Source organism: Lepisosteus platostomus, chromosome 11 (genome assembly GCF_059453375.1).
Source record: "Lepisosteus platostomus isolate fLepPlt1 chromosome 11, fLepPlt1.hap1, whole genome shotgun sequence".
NCBI classification, from domain to species: Eukaryota; Metazoa; Chordata; class Actinopteri; order Semionotiformes; family Lepisosteidae; genus Lepisosteus; species Lepisosteus platostomus.
In genome coordinates, this window is record NC_142621.1 from 1,392,666 (window position 1) to 1,410,000 (window position 17,335).

The window sequence follows — 17,335 nt, forward strand, 5'->3', positions numbered from 1 at the left end:
ATAGGCTATGTGTAGCAACAGATTTCGTTTTTTAAATCGTTGCAAGACCACAAAGAAATCTTCACGTTCGCTACAGACATCTCAGTTTTGTCTCTTTATTAAGCAGGTGTTCTGTTGTCGAACCCGTTTACACCCACTAGCGGAATTCCACTACCCTGCAACCAAGAATTCAGCTTCTTCAAATTCGGCCCGGTAGTCTTGTCTTTTAGATAAAACGACTCATTCTTATTCAAAGATGAAAAGAATTTGACATCGTCGTTCAAGATTTACAGTTGATGTATTGATTTACAATTGATGACTATTGAATACTCATGGTTGAGTATTCAAGGGCTGGTCGCATTTTGACAGATCCATTACGTAGATTGAATAAAAAATAAATAAATTTGCGCATATAGCTTTGTATTCCTCATTTGGTATGACATGACATTTATTTTAGCCCTAAAGTTTAGTAAGTTAAAACCAATGAAGCGCATTTATAGAAAACTCAAATGATAGCGTTACTATTCATAATTCTTTTAACGAATTTAGCAAAATTGTCATGATTAATATAGCGGAAAACCTCCGGAAAAGGAGCAATTGAGATTTATCACCGTTGTCTGCAGAGCTCAGTAGCACGAACATGATCATCCCTTCCGTGGTGTAGCGTACCTAAACCATTCCTTTCCTTTAAAACCCGGAGCACTGAATCAATCACACATTATTAAACTGCTGGCTATAATTTTGTATACTCTGTTATTTAACTCTTTGAAGGAGCAGGCCTCAATTTTACTTCAACACATTTGTTCCACGACGGTTAATCGACGTTTTTGTTGGTGACTTCGGAAAGGTCTAATTTGAGGACTTTTCTCAAATTAGACCTTCTAAATTTCTCCGTAGCTCACTTTTACTGTTGCCAATTAGGTGGGGTTTGTCTGCATTTCACACTCAACGATTTTTATGGTTTTTTTTTTCATTTTATTTCGCCCTTCTGTCTCCATTTACCAAAATTAAAATCTCAGCAGAGATGTCATTTAAAAAAAAATGCACAAAAAATAACTTACCTATTTTAATTGCATTTGAATCCGCAGAGAACACTACTTGTCATTGGTGTTCAAGTCACACATTATTAGCCTGGGGGAGTGTACTTTATTCTATCTGCAGTTAGGGCGTTTAACAAGCTAATCATCGATGATTGAAGTAACAGGTTTCGGGTCTCTTTTTCAGTTATTCGCACGTTTTGAAACGAGTACAAGGGGGCGATAACAGTAAGACTGGCGTCGAAAATCGTCAGGTTACCCGCACTCCTTCTTAAACCGAGCAGCGATCAAAACCGCCACAAAACGGTAGTTGGACTGTTTTTTTCGGGTGCGCTTCTTGGGTTGTTTTTAGCTACGAGTTTCACCCCGCCTTCGTTATATTTTGTGACTTTTCTCGCGGATGAGTCTATAAGAAACGATATCTTGTTTAGAGGAAAAGTTTCGCACACAAAAGAACAGCATGAGGTATTGTTGTCTAGATCTTTCGCAATCCACAGTCGGAACATCATTCCAATTAATGAAAACACGGTTCTCCGCGCATCTTCAACACACTATTCCCTGCGTTGTGTTTTACCGTGAGAGAGCTGACAAATCTTTTTTTTTTAAGTCAATACATTATCTTATTAAATTTTTTCCGAAATTATTGAAGCATTTCTGCAATAAGGCAGCGAAGCTGACGCGAATAATCCCAAGACCCCCCTGTTACCACAGGCAATAACATTACAAAGATGTAAATTAGTTTAGCCGCATTTCATTTTCATTATTAGTGGCAATTGCTTTAAAAATCAGCCCTAACTTTGAAAAAATAAGTAAAACACGGAGGCCCCCGGTTCTTATTTAAAATCCTTCTTTTTCTCCGCTGCTAAAATTGGGATAATGTCGGACTAGAAAATCAGAGTCACTTATTCCTCTTTTACACAGACCATAGCAAAGGTCAACTCGGCTTTAACAGGAATTTATTAACAGAGAAATCAGCAAACGATTCTCCAATTAGAGAAACCCGAACAAACAGGCCCCGGGGCTCTTCCATTCCGGAGTCAATTCACATGAAAGCGCCATCTTACTGCAACCCTCCTGGGGACACGATCATACTTTAAAAAGAAAGTATTTTAATGTTCTTTTAATTGCGCTCCTACTTAAAGCGCATTTTATTGGTTTAGCTCCGTCACCGATATGCAACGAGATGCTCCATTTGCAAGAGAGCAAATATTCTAAATACCACAAATAAGATGGAACAACACGTCCCTATTGATTTATTTTAAAAAATACCGCCGTGGTGGTGGGCTAATGTATTTTTCATATATTTCGCGCATATCTTAAGTACGTTTTATTTTTACTTCGTTGCACTGCCTGTGTGATATTCCGAGTTTGATTTAATTTAACCAAACGGCTGTAAAATGACAAAAGTAAGGGCCGCATCGTTTATTATAAAATTTGCATTCAATAAATGGGGATCCGGCGTGTTGCGTGATTGGCGTGGTGCTGAATAAGCGTCGAAAAGCTCTTTTTTTTTTGAAAAAAAAATCCCAAGTTTAGTCGTTGGAAAAAAAAATGCGCTAAACGGCATAAATGAACAGGCGAACAACAGTTTATTCCGTTCAGCCCGGACTTTGTCGGGAGGATTATTCCGTTGGTGAATATGGATGATAAACGAAAACGCTCTTGGGATTTTTCTTTTAATTGTTTATATATTTTTTTTTCTTTTAATGCTTTCTGCCTCCGCAGGGCTGCTCACGCTGAGCGGCCCAGCGCCTGCTGTCTGTCCCGGCCGGCCGGCCGTGCGAGGCTTTCGGCTGCTCCGGAACAGCTGCCAGGCTGCGCCTCGCGTCCAGACTCCACACCGGCCTGCCAGCGCGGGGCAACGTCTATTCTCACCGTCAGAAAGCTGTTGCAGATCACAGACCGCGGAGAGAGTCCCCTGTCTGCGAAACACACACGGCTGCGGCTCAGCCTTGCGCTTTTGTAGGGCTCTAATAATAATAATAAAAATAATAATAATAACAATAATAATAACAATAATAATAACAATAATAATAATAATTAATAATAATAATAATAATAATAATAATAATAATCTGGACTGAATTAAGTTCTAGTATATAACCTTTTGACGCCTTGCGAGGGCGAATTTAACTCACATAAAGAAAAATAATGGATCACAGGTTTCAGTGCTTGTAAAAAATTAAAGTTTTTATTGTTGTTACAGAATGGAATTGTTAGAGAATCCTTCCGTGAGATGGGCGTCAGTCTATCACGAACAGAAAGCTTAAGGCTGACTTAATTCACCTCTATCGAATTAAAAGACAAAATGACGGAAGAGAAAAAGAAGTCTGCATGATTTATATAAGCGGATCTCTCTGACGACATATAATAAATATTTCACTCAGTCCTTCAAATGTACATTTCTTACAGTAACTGAGCATGCCACTTCAGAAAATAAAATTAAAAAAAGGCCTCGAGAAGTTAGCGCGAGGCTCCCAGGCCGGTCTCGCGGTTAGCCCGAGTCACCGCGGTCCCCCCTCCCCCCCTCGCTGTCCTTCTCATAAACTTTAGAAGTTTATTTGTTAGTATCATAAGCGTATTTGTACAAAAAATTAAAAAAAGAAAGTTAACAGTCCTTTATTTCTTAAGGGGGCCTTTTGTTTACAGTTTGGTTTTTTTTTAAAAAAAACTGCAGTTTGTTATTAAATATTTCTTCCTTTTTTTTGTCCCTCTATAAAATTTCCCGTATAGTCTTTTGTTGTTGCTGTGGTTGTCGTTGTTGTTGTTGTTTTTTAAAAGTTTGGATCAGTTCCCCCACGTCGTCTCGGGTTCGCGTCTTGTTTTACCGGGAGTGCGGGTTTCCTGGGATGGAGGTGGCCAGTGGGTTGAGGGCCGGCTGCCCGCCCGGGCCCAGGCCGTGAATCAGAACCCGCGGGACCAGGGGCCTCTGCAGGCCGGGGTGAGGCGCCGGCGGAGTCCGGTACATACTGCTGTACATAGCGGCGGCGGCCGCGGCTGCTGTCGTGCTGTCCATAGTGCCCAGCAGGCTCGGGTGGTAGAAATAAGGGGAGGGGAACATTCTTTGCAAAGCCGAGTAATTCCCAGCTTCAGCCAGCAGTTCTAATCCTACGGCGGTCTGTCTTTTCCACTTCGTCCTGAAATCAGATCAAAATACAACAGATAAATTATTTAACTGGTTCTGAATCAAGGAATTCCCCCGAGCACCCCGTTAATTGGACAGGCTTAATCACTCCGAGCATAAATTGGTAGATTTTCTGTAGTTAATTAGACCACAAAAAAAAAAAACCGAGGTAGAAAGCGACCCGTCTTTAACGCGCTGAAAAGAAAGCTTTCTCTAGGTGTTAAAAGTAAGATAAAATATGTTTTGGTTATTTTTAGTTGATATTCTAACACCTTGATAAAAAAAAAGTCCGCGGCCACTGGAATATGACTGTGAAATAAACTTTCAAGAAATGTTTAGGTCTTACGATTAATTTTTCGGATAATCATCAGCAAGAAATAAAAATACATTATGTTTTACTTGTTTAAAAATGAAAGTGTAAATATTCATTCATGGCGTTTTTTATGCATCAGTTAATACTCGAACACTACTGAAAATCTTGAAAGAGGCTTTAGTATTTTCGTATTTACTCGAAAAAATGTCTTGAAATAATCCATCCTTGGAGTTCTCATTTTTTTAAGACAGATAAATATGTAAATCGAACCGAATAAATTGGAAACAAGTTTGGTTTTGCTTGTCTTTGTTTTCATAATGATATTGGCCTTTGTGTGTTTAGGCACATTTGACATTAATCTCTTCTGACACATTTGGGGTGGTTAAATTCGGTTTACAGAGCAGGAAAAAACTAAAACGTTCTACAATTATTTTCTAATTTAAATATATATATATTCGTTAATCTCTTCAACAATATTGGAACACACAATTATTCCAGGACAATCCAAAATCATACCTTCTAAATTTGAGCGAAAGAGTGAAAATGTTTGATTGCGGTTCACGACGAAGGGCTTAACTGACATTTGTAACAGTCGTGACATTTCAAACTTATCTGAAATTTGAAATCATACACATGTCCGTACGTATGGTGCAAAATAATGTATTATTTTTAAATCATGACAGGACTATTTAAAATAATATTTAAATTAAGACGACATTAAACAAAGTAGGCCACTAAATATTTTAAAAATGAAATGCATATTGTATAAAAACGTTAATTTCCAAGGATCGCAATACTGAACTATCTGTACACTTCACATTCATGAATGCTTTATTGTATTTTTTTGTTGTTGTTGTTTATTAAACCGACTGATTTGTTTTGTAGCTATGAAATTTAGGCTAGCCCGTGCCTTATTCTAAGGAATATGCAACACAAATCCCCTTTCGTGATGCGCAGCGAGAGATCACCGAGCGTGGCATACCTTCGGTTTTGATACCAGGTTTTGACCTGCGTGTCTGTGAGATTAAGCGCCGCCGCGAGATCCATGCGGTCTTGCACGCTCAGGTATTTCTGTCGCTCGAAGCTGCGCTCCAGCTGGTTGAGCTGATGGTCGGAAAAGGCTGTTCTCGCTTTGCGGGGCTTTTTAGAGCGAACCGGGGGACTTTCTCTGCTGCTAGTGATCTCTCGGTCACCTTCTTCTTTCGTGCCTAAATAAATACAAAAAAAAATGCACAATAAGAAAAAAAAATGTTTCTGGTCTCTTATGCAAATCTTTGAGCGTGTAATAATAAAAAAAAAAACATTACTCCCCGCTCAAACGTCATACCCGCTTTAAATATAACCACTATAAAAAATTACCCTCAAAATAATTTGTTTTGCACGCATTTTGCACAATTTTTAGAATATGTTTTGTACAGATTTCTTGGCGTAGCATTTCAAAACCCCAAGCGCTTCTGTAGGGCTGGTCTGCACTCAGAAGTTTACCGGATGGAGAAGAACAATAATTTATTTTATAAGTGATGGTATTTATTAACAGCGGTGTGATTATTTCAGCGGACGGAATACAATACGAGTGGTTGAGGTAAAATGGTCTAATTGCATGGTCATACAGCAGACGGGTTAGCTCGCTCTGAAGAATAGGAGTGCGATGTCCGAGCACGTCCAGATGACAACGACAAGAAATCCGGATTCTATTTGTCAACTTTAGTTTTTTTTTTTTTGTACAGAAAAGCTGAGAAATCGATCCGTCAATCCATCTCTATTTGTAGCAGTTTTTGCGGCGCTCCATGGTCTCCTCTGTAGGAAGAACAATAATCTCTCTAATTGACCCACTGGGGAGGCTCGTGCGCAGGAAAATCGCCAGGCAGACTCTACATCTGTTTTCTGTTCTGTTATGCTAATATTAAGAACAAAAAGCCGCAAATATCGATATCATATTCCAGAATATTTTTTTGAAAATACACAATGCACCAGGAATAAACACACGTAAGCAAAATACAGAGCCCTTCGATTCTGCTGATCCTGAGCAAGTGGTGAAGACAATACTCCGCGCAGACAGCCCCCGAAATTATTACAAACGTATACGGCAAATAATGTTTTATTATACTTCATTTAATTTCCTAGAAGAGGCGCCAGCTACCGGGGAACACACACAGAGGTACACTCTTCACAAATATACAAACAGTGTAGGCTCTATAAACACGTTTAAATCTAAACACACAGGCTGCCTCTGTGTTTCCTCGGGTTGCTTTTAGATTATACAACAGAAATAGAGTATCGATATAATACAATATGCGATCCCAGAATCGGCAAGATAATATGTTGTATTGGAATGCATGACTAATTCATTTATCGAACAATGAGGAGGGAGATGCCAATACTCTTTAATACTTCAGTAAAAGTAAGAATTCCAGTAAAAGCAGCGCAAAAGGACTCCGGCGACGTACAATTAATTATTACAATAACAACAGTTAATTTTTCAACCCATCCGATCAAACACACTCAACCCGGGTCTTCCTCGGAGTGGTTACCGAGGAGCCCTGCTCCTGAAGACTCCGAGCCGCACCTGCGTTTCAGCGGGGACGCGCGGGTTCTCGCTTACCGTTGCATTTGATGTCGCTCTGGATGTCGTCCCGCTTGTCCAACTTGCCCTTAGGCTCGTCCTGCTCCAGCTTGGGCCTGAAGCCCTCCGTTAGCGGGGCGCTCTCCGGCTTGGGGGTGTGATGGGGTGAGGAGACGCTGGTGCTGTACGGCGCGCACGCCGCCAGCGGCTTGTTGTCGCCCAGGATGTCTTTGATGAGGAAGGAGGAGGTGGCAGTCCTGGGGGCGCAACCAGGCTGCTGCTGAGCCTGAGGCGACGGCTGCAAACTTTGCTGCTGGTTGTGGTGAAGATGATGATGCTGCTGCAGGCTGTCTTGAGCAAGGTGCGGCTCGGGCGGCTCCATGGTGACCGAGATGGGGGATGAAGGCGACGTGCCCACAGTGTCTATCTCCGAGCATGGTGATGGGGTGGCCTGGTTTCTGAAATCTGCTGTCCTGCTGTCCCCAAGCCGAAAATCCCCGCTCATCAGCACCGGGCTGCTGGAGCTGTTGGTGTTCGACAAAATACTGTCTATTCCGAAATTCGACCCACTGGATCCTTCCATAGTAAAAAAAAAAGGAAAGATCAAAATTAAGAGTTGGTCTTCATTACAAACTTTAAAAACCCAAGACTTCCCTCAGATTTCAGGACGAAAAAGAAAAATGAAACCGTGACACGGTTAGGTGGTCGTATAGATAGAAAAGGGAACCTTGTCCGGCTGACAATATTATTTTAAAAATAAATAATAATAACAATAATGATAAATAAAACACAAAAGATAGAAAAAAAAACTTTTTTGTTGTCCTTCTCTTTCAGAGCAAGTCACTAAAATGGTATTCTCCGAGATTTTGGTACATTCAGTATGAAGACGGGGAAGCGGTGATCTGTATAGTCCACGTCCTTTTGTTCAGCTTATTTAACTTTCTTTCAAAGTTGAGGTGTGGAGAGGCACGGAGGACTAACTCGTCCACGCCACGCTCCTTTTTCGCTTGTAATTGTTCCAGTGTTGCTCTACAATGACTTCCTACACTGACGTCACAGCAATCGCAAAGGGAACTCATATTTTCTCCTTTATTATAATCTTCCCCTGTTTCATCCGTCTCTGCTGCTATTGGCTACGCCGTGACGCTGCCGGACTCAACCAATCGAAAGGTCGCTACTTTATCTTGTCAGTGCGCAGCTCGCTATTGAACCCCGAATGCTCCTTTTAGTAGGGCTGTGGATGCTGTCTTCTATCGTAGCCTGCGAAAGAAGGAAAATAATGCTTGAAAAGGTGTTAATATTGTAATTTAGTGTGGACCACTTCATATCGCTAAACCATACTAACTGCCACAAAGGTGCTGAAAAAACGCTCTCTGACCGACTGGGATAAATGCCTTTTTTTTTTTGCTTGAATAGGCTTCTGCGGTTTTTAAATGCATTTTATTTTAATACACACAGGAGTCAAATTAACGAAATATTCATCCGTTAAAAAAACAATTTTAATTAACTTTCTAGAGAGGAGAGCAGGCAAAGGAGACTTTGCGTTTGCTTAATCCTCTGCCCCAGCGAATTACCACGGTAATCCCTATTTATTTACCCTATCAAACCAATTAAAATCATTCTATTATAATTTTTATGAAATAAAGTATTTTACACTAAAAATATAAATCCTATGCGAGTCGACTTTAATGCATGCAAACATTCCTTTATTTCAGTTCGGTTTTTAAAATAGAAAAGCTGTTATAAAAAGACGGTACAGGCTATCTCTTCATAATCACGTAGGTAGTCTGAATAGGCAAAGTATTCATACACACGTCACATATTTCGCTGGATACATCCGTGTTTGGGGTGAATAATATTTATTTGCTTACCTTGTTTATTTTGAAATGGAAACGGGTTCTCCGTCTGATTCGCTAGGGATCACAAACTATTTGCTGGTATTAAGATGGGTATCAACTTGTGTGAATGTGAGCAAAGCAGCTCAGACATACCTCTTGTTGAATGTCAGAGTAATGAGTAGTGTCAGTGACATGACAGCGTATTACTCCTGATTAACTGCCGTGTCAGCCTAATTAGCACAGTAATTATAAGGTGCTAATGAACGATTCAAAGTTACTTAAGTTTGGGTATAGTTTTGGATTTCCATTTTAAGGACATACGGTACCCTTTTCTTTTTTTACACGGCGCAGCAGATTTAACTGGAAAGAGTCGCTGTATTCTCTAGAAAGTACAATCATACAGGTATAATTTACATCTGTATACAATCACTTCCACTCTCGCGTACAGCAATATGACACACAAATATCGGACGTCCGCCCTGCTAGTAATAATCCCCTCTGTGTTTTAACCGATGGGTAAGGGTGATTAGACATTCTCAGAACTATCGATTCGGTTATTTTAATGATACCTCAAACCGACAGGGATGCCGGACGAAAAAGCAAACCGCAAAACAAGTTATTTTCTTGTATTACTTGCGTTAAAAGGCGCACTCGGAGTGCGGGTGGAAACCTTCTTCCAGGGTTGATAGGTAGATAACGCAGGCAAGCAGACGTTAGCCGTCTACCTGGATTTGAACAGAGGGTTAAACCAGGCTGCCGTTTGTCTTTTGCAGAAATGTTGCGACAGTTTCGTTTTCCGGGGAGTTTGTCCAGACGGCCCGGCTGCGGAGCGCTTCTGGGCCAGAGGTTAAACTGAGCCCTATGGGTCCAGCCGGACTGACGAGGACGCAGGAGCCGCACACGGGTTTGTGGCGTTTTGGGATTTCTTTCGGTTTTCTGTCTGTCCCCGCTTGGCTTTCGGACATGGCAATTGTAACTTAGAAGGAATTGGAGCTTTACTAGGCGGCTTTACTGTTATCTTACTGCATTTTTAAAACGTTCACACTACGTAATTTATTTTCCAGCATTTAGCATTTTTAATATATTTTTGCTCTTGTTTGTATATACAAAAAAAAAACATCGCGGTATGACCACATTATTATTATTATTATTATTATTATTATTATTATTATTATTATTATTATTATTATTATTATTATTTCGTCCAAAATAACATGTAGAAAATCTTGCGCCGCATATTAATGAAGACTGAAAATCAATGATTCAAATACTTAATGAATTATTAATAAAAGAGATTTTTTTTTCTCCTCTAAGTCCTGAAAGGGCTTAAACTCAAGTTCGTCTGTGAGAAATTGATCATGTTAGCCGCTTATAAATATTATCGACCGATTTGTAGATGATGTAGGCAGAATAGATGTAGAAAGCGTTCACAAAAGTCAGTCTCAGCTATCGACGATGTGTTGAAGAGGTAGACAAATCGTTGCGTGAATTAGAAATTGAATTTTGGATATGCTAGGTTTATATTCACGTTGAAAAAATAGAATTAGATTTCTAATTATAGAATTATTAAACCAGGGCTGCGAGAGGTTTTAAATGTAACAAGGCGAAAGGGACGCTTTTCTAATCGCGCAAGAGAAGTTACTAGACAAGCGTTCAAGTTCCAGAATTTAAACGCTATTCGATAGTTTCACCTTTTCTGTCATGTTCGCTTGAAGACAGTGAAAGCGAGGCGTACAGAGAGAAAACTAGAAAATTAACGTGGCATCATACAAAAAACCGTTTGTTTAAATTGAAAAATACACACTTGAAGCTGTTAAATAATGATGTTTTAAACAAAACAAAAATTGAAGTGCGTTTTGGGCTGTTTTTTGGGGAGTATCGAATTTTAATATGTTAGTCTTATTTAATTTATAGCTGCTTTTATTCATGAGAAAATGATGAGTACTCCTGTGAGTCCAGATAACATCAGCGTATATTTTATATGGAAGTAACCTATTTATGTTGATATTGTGCTTCAATTCTCCGTTGCAGAACAGACCTTATTTGAATAGAGCACTTTCTGCAAACCGCTGACTGGCTGAAAGATCAGTGGTAATACACTGGCTGTCTGCTTCCATAGTTTCTCTTCATTACAGACAGAATCTGCCTTCTTGTAGTTCCTTTTATCCACTGGGCGGCGACAAAACAAAATCGGGAGCGTAAACTTCGTATTTGTACACCTAGGACTCAGTATTGCTGAACGTCTTTTCACACGACAGGTGCGTGTTAGGATTTGTTATTAACTAGTTGTGAGAAATGAAAATACCAATAAGCTGTGGAATACAGAATATTGCCCTGCCTGTGCCTTTTGGTTAAAAAGTCTGTGCAGCGCTTGATTTTGTCGGCAAGTTTCTAAGCAGAAAGGCCATTTAACATTTTGAATAATAAAGCACAAAACTCAAGTTGGCGCATAGAAAATTCTAAACTCTGTATATTGTGCTAAAAGAGTTTCTAGGCCATATGAGTACCCTAGAAATACCCATCCAGCCTAGAAACTACAGAAACTATGCTGTACGGAACTGTCACTTTGCAAATACACTGTCTACACAGTGAATATACGCACAGCAAAGTAATAATTTACTACAACTAACGATCTAAATAAAACGTTAAATTAAAAGTTTGTATGCTGTTCTACTTTTTACATAATGGTGAAGTGAATAACGTTAATGTGGCTTTAGTCCTCTGCAGTGAAACGCGCTCACAGCTTTACGGAGAGAAGCTCTATGTGCCCAGAGATCCTACTCAATGATTTTCTGTTTTCTTTTTTTTTCTATTGTCTAACAGATTGGTAGGAAAAAAAAAACAATCAAAGCGATAGCGGAACATGAGAGTCAATGCTGTGAAACTCATTTAACATGTTAATTAACTTTCCTCTAATTGAAACAGCTCTTGGAGCTATAATCAATGTCTTTATTAGGTTTAGGACTGTTGCGCGAACAAATTGAATGCTACCAGTTAAGGTATCATGTTATTGGTCCTTGCTGATGGTCGATGATGGGACAGTAAATTAGTAGTTTGCACCGTATTGATTCTTTCTTGGCTTGAAGCTGAAGCTGTCACTTCGCTCTTAGATACTACGGGCTGTCAGGAGCTTCGGTATAGCTTCATAGCTGTCTGTTATACAGAAACAAGTCACCCCCTGCTCCAATCACTGACGCATAGAACCAGACACAATGTTAATTGAAATGAGCTTCGTGGAGATTTTTTTATCTGTACGCGTAGCCTACACAAAAGTGAGTGCTTATCAGGTGTGGCGTAATTTACATAGTTGGGGTACCTTAAAGACAACTTTAAAAAGTTTTATTTGGCATTTGAAGTTACGATATAAAAACAACTTGTTGCCTGAAAATGCAACCCGTTTTATTAACACTGTCCAAATGGTACGAACACAGTCCACTTCCAGAAACAATCATTAATGTATACAAACACAAGACAAGAAACGGTCAAACTAATGTTGTTAAAATCATTTTCAAGCTGCACTATAACACACATTTTTTATATAATGTTTAAATGGTCGCGCTCCTTGTAAAGTTTAAAATCAAGTTAAAATATAGATAAAAATAGAAGCACAAAATAACAAAATAAGTCACAGAATTTTAATGACTTCAAAACATCTCTCTGAATGTATTTTTTTTAACCGAGAAAGCATCCATTGAGACTGAGTGTAGCGTATATTAGCCAAATAAAACATACATTTACATGGGAAACATGCAGAACAAATGAAACGGGCTTAAGAAATGACTTTCTGGAACTGCCGAAGGAATTTCACCACGCGTTGAAAGGGTGTGTTTGCATTTTAATTGCAACTCCAACAACAACACTCAAGATGTAAAAAAAACTCATATTTTATGAAAGCTCTGGACTCTGAATAAAGTGTTTTCCTTTTAATGTAACATTTAGGTTGAATAATTCTGTGCGATTTAAAAGTGACCTGTGATTATATGATTGCTATTTAATGTTCACTTGAATTGTTCTCACATTTTCTTTATAGTGACCCAAAAGCTGTCATCAACAATCTTACATTTATACACTTTATAAATCAGTTATTATTTTTTTTTACCACTGATGGAAAAACTGTAGCATTGAAGAGAGCTAGAATGGTGTCACAACTCTGTATTAATTTCCGACAGATCTCCCCTTCATTGTTTGATTAAGAATGGTTATAATACACACTGTCCTGCACAAGGTGCACTCCACCTTGGACCTCCTGCTTGTTCGGATAGGCTACAGCCCTCCCACAACCCCGAACTGGATGACGCAGTTAGAAAACAGCTCGATGGATAAAATATACACCTTATCGAAAGAGCGAAGAATAGTCTCTCCAGTCCCTTCTAATTCTTAGACTATTTTTGTTTTTGATTATTGTAGTTTATATACTCAGTAAGAAGATGCTTTATTATCATCTGCACTAGAAGTATTGAACCCCCTGTCAGTAAAAGCAAAAGGAAAAAAAAGACTAGTGAAGTACTGTAAATGTGTCGGTGCTGCAGAGGAAGTTGGAGTCTGTCCGTGCAGGTTCGGTCCCTCTTTCTCCCTGCGATGGGCTGAGAGAAGGTTGTCTGGACACATGCCAGGCCGATGGCCTTTGTTTTGTGCACTGAGACATTATCCCGGTTTTTGTTTAGAACGAGCCCAGTGTAACCTGGGACTACAAGCAGCCTCACTGCTTTCCCACAGACAGTACTCCAGGGTCTACAGGCCACAAGCCGACAAGGAGAATAAAATACGTCAGCTGTTCCGAAACGAAGGGCTGCAATGCACTTTTAGCAAGTGGTGAAGTTTAAAATCTTAGACGCCAAATATCATGATACTGTATACATAGGCAAGGGTTGAAGTAATTATTCACTGGAGTGCTGTAAAACACATGTCACAAAAGGCTGCATCGAAAAAAGATGAAGGTATTAAAGTCAAAATGATCTGGCAATTGGATGATTTTATTTCCAATCCAATGTGAGGAAGGATGTTAAAATATTTTAAATAACAGAATACAATTGCAGTACTATTTACTTTAATCATTATTTCCATCTCAGAATTCTCCTCTGTGACACAAAACATGTTCACACCCTAGAAAGGTCACAACTGTCAGAGCTGGTGCTACTCCACGCTGCAGTGATTAGCAGGGGCAGAGTGATTTCCTGCTTGTCCACCAGGAGGCAGTATTTAAATGAAGGGGTTACCGTGTTGAAATAAGCGAGTGACAATACAGAAACAGAAAAGGCTCTTTAAAAACATAAACAACTTTGATCAAGAAGAAGAAGATGGTAAGACTCACGAGTGATGATTTTGTAGGCTGTTCCTTGCATTACAAAAAACATCAAGTGCTGTCATCTCAACTTGGACAGAATATCAAACTTTTAAATACAAGACACAGAAAAGCACTGTGGAATGAAATAAGTTAATCATATTCCCGGTTTATTCAGAGAGGGCTAAAATCTGACAGCTTCAACAAGTAACACAACCTTCCCTGTTCTCTACCATATAAGGCAATTAAACATTTATTAAGAAGGGAGTAAACAGTGAACAGAGACAAAACTAAAACAACAAAAAGCAAGTGTGGATTTAATGTGTTTTTAGCAGTTTGTCTTTTTATCTAACATTCACTGAGCTGTTGGTTTTTTCATGAGCTGCATCTTCTCATAATTCAATGAAAATGAAACTTTTTCAACAAGGCCAATGTTTTACTGAACACTCACCAAATGTAAGAGTCTGTATAGTTGAATAGTCAGAAAGTCATTTCCATCAGTAGTGCTACATTACAGATTGAAGACAGGTGCATTGTGCACATGACAGTATCTTTAATTAACAGTGAGTGGTCTGGATTATGATTCAGATAATATGATACACTTCAGTTTAACAGAGTTAAGAATGTACTGACCTCTGTAGAACCCTACCCTTTCAACATTGTTTATTTACCATGGCAAATCATACGATATCTTTAAATCCCAGCAGAGTGTGCAGAGTGTGTGTTCTAGTCTAATTTATTTGGGAATACAATAATTTGTTCTCAATGACACCTAGGTCATTTTGCACGTGTTAAGTCTTTTTCATAATTTATATTGCCTGCTTAGAGTTGGTGTTATCTTTTTAAATTGATTAGTGTGTTGTGAGATTAACATGGCAGAATCTTTCTGAGGACATCACTGTAAAGACAGGCTTTGCTATGCATTTGAAAACTAGTTGAATTTGATGCACGGCACGATCATATTACTATTACTGCCTTCCAGTTATCACTGTGTTTCAACTTGTAATTCAGAATATTACAGCATACATGTGATTAGACTCTATAGATAAAAAAGGTGAGTGCTGTTCATTATTATTTTTTTAGCATCTTAACTGCAGGACCATGATACGAATCTTGTCTTTCCTCCTGGGAACTTGGGAAAGGTAAATTGCATTGTCAGGATATGCACAGTGTAAGAAAAAAAAAGACTTGCTATACTTCTTATTGAATACAATATAAATCTCTGGCATTATAATGACAATACCGCTGAACTATCTGGAGAGGCAATGTCAGTTAATATGAACAAGGGCCCAGTAAGTCTTTCCTCACTTAATAAATAGCCACATTAAGGACAGAATTCACAAAATCTTTTCCCCTGTTTTTTTCCTAGCACAGATTGTTCTAAAAAAATAATGAAAAAAATATTTTTAAAGACAGCTTTTTCAGTCTCACATACCACACACGTAATTAATTTTGTAAAAACCAACCATTGGGTGTTTTCATAAAAAAGAGCCAGCAGCAATTTAGATTGGACACTGTGTGATATGATATAAAATGATGTAATTAGTACAGAGATCGTGAAGTTTGTTCTGGTATATCTGCACCACCTTACCACGATGTAGCATTTCTCCAGGCTCTACCTTAACGTACATTAGTGGGATGTATCAGCACCTATAGAGAAGGCATTGTCTCTCATTTGCACTATGTTCAGACTGAGAGGAATCTTTTTTAAAATGAATTTGCATTTAAAAATAGCAGCAATGGTAGATTCTCCATAAACCTGACTGTTTGACAGAAATAAGTTTTTCACAAAACATCCACATATTTTTAAACTTCCAACAAGATGTTGCCTGAAGACGTTTTTTTACTGGTTTTTACAGCATGAAAATCTCTGTCCTGTATAACACTGTTATATATTGTTCCTATATATAATGTCTCCAATGCATCAAATTATTTCTGATTGTAAGAAAAAACAGTGTTGTAAAATACCAGCAACTTGTATCATCATTTTTTCTTTATTTCATGAACATGAAATGCTGCTGAGAATCAGTAATTGTTTTATTTTTAGAGGCTTGAACAGATTTCTCTGATCTACCCCCATGGATCTTTGTCTGAGGTTATAATGTGAACAACTGTCTGCTACAACTCCACTGCAGCTATCAGGGTATTATATGTCTTAAAGTGATCAGGCTAAGACAGCAGAACTACAGACAATTTGCTTGTCTTTTGCTAAATATGTGTAACATCTTCCGTTTCTGCAGAAAGGAAAAGAGTACAAGTGATTGCTAACGTGTGCTAAAATCCAACATAAAATCATATTCTAGTAGCTACCGAATATTAAAGGTTGCAGCTAACAGCTCAGTATGACATTTACACTTGGAGATCGGCCTTTTGAAAGCATAATATTATACAGTTTTTGGGGGGGGTGAGTGAACACTTTTCTTTCTGAATTTACACATTCTAATAAAACAACGCATTCAAACTTTAATATTACGTGCAGCCTGAAATTAATCTTAAATATGCACTCTACTCTGGAATAATGAAAGAGCCCCACAGAGGCAATCAAGCTGAGCCACTTGAATGACAGCTCTCACAGTTTAATCTAATATACACACACACATAAATAAAAAAGTGTATCAATACGTACACACACACTCATATACACACACACACGTGTGCACGCTCACACTCAAACCCAGACTGTATAAACCTGTTCCGAAAAGCAGACGTGTACCTTTCCATTGTTAATTACCGGAGTGCTTGAATTAAAACTAGCAACGCGCCGTGTTTACAAGGTCCACGACTGTTTTCCTTTTGTTAGATTTTCACATGCAGTTTGAGTACATGATCAGAAATGCTCAAGGAGCACAAAGCACATTGATTTCAGCTTGTTCCGTCCACAGACAGGCCTTGACAAGGTTGTTATAACAGTTGGAGAGGTCTATACAATCACTTAATTACCAAAGCTGTCAGTCAGCCCAGACGCTACTGGCCACACGCATGGCTGCAAGGAGCATTCCACTACTGGGCTTTCGCCTTGATTGATCCGTGCTGATGGCATCGCAAAATAATTACAGTGAATTCCATGATGTGTGATTTTATACCAAGTTCATGCTTCAGAAAGGTAATCGGACGGATCAGCAGGGTCAGTGCCATTTCTTATTACCTGAAGTCCAAGCAAAAGGGTAAAATAACAGAAAGGAGAAGCTGCAAGGAAGACG

At 38.9% G+C, this 17,335-nt stretch overlaps 1 protein-coding gene and 1 long non-coding RNA gene across 2 annotated transcripts in view; one reads left to right on the plus strand and one right to left on the minus strand.

The window, feature by feature from the left end:
* Positions 1 to 3,185: 3,185 nt before the first annotated feature.
* On the minus strand, positions 3,186 to 8,280 carry barhl2 (BarH like homeobox 2). The gene is made up of 3 exons (XM_088597703.1): positions 7,056 to 8,280; positions 5,436 to 5,661; positions 3,186 to 4,153 (listed from the first exon to the last, which is right to left on the minus strand). The coding sequence occupies exons 1-3, from the start codon at positions 7,597 to 7,599 to the stop codon at positions 3,841 to 3,843; spliced, it is 1,083 nt and encodes a 360-aa protein (XP_088453829.1). The 5' UTR covers positions 7,600 to 8,280; the 3' UTR covers positions 3,186 to 3,840.
* The window catches only part of LOC148651717 (uncharacterized), a 26,897-nt gene continuing 13,436 nt past the window's right edge, over positions 3,875 to 17,335 (plus strand). The window contains exons 1-2 of the long non-coding RNA XR_015925142.1: positions 3,875 to 3,957; positions 9,628 to 9,758. This is a non-coding gene — a long non-coding RNA (uncharacterized LOC148651717). The remainder of the gene's footprint in view (positions 3,958 to 9,627; positions 9,759 to 17,335) is intronic.

Coding starts and splice junctions, on each gene's coding strand:
- barhl2 (XM_088597703.1), bottom strand. CDS start 7,599: ATGGAAGGATCCAGTGGGTCGAATTTCGGAATAGACAGTATTTTGTCG. Junction 5,662..7,055: donor GAGCGACATCAAATGCAACG/GTAAGCGAGAAC, acceptor GTATTTATTTAG/GCACGAAAGAAGAAGGTGAC. Junction 4,154..5,435: donor ACCTGGTATCAAAACCGAAG/GTATGCCACGCT, acceptor ATCTGATTTCAG/GACGAAGTGGAAAAGACAGA.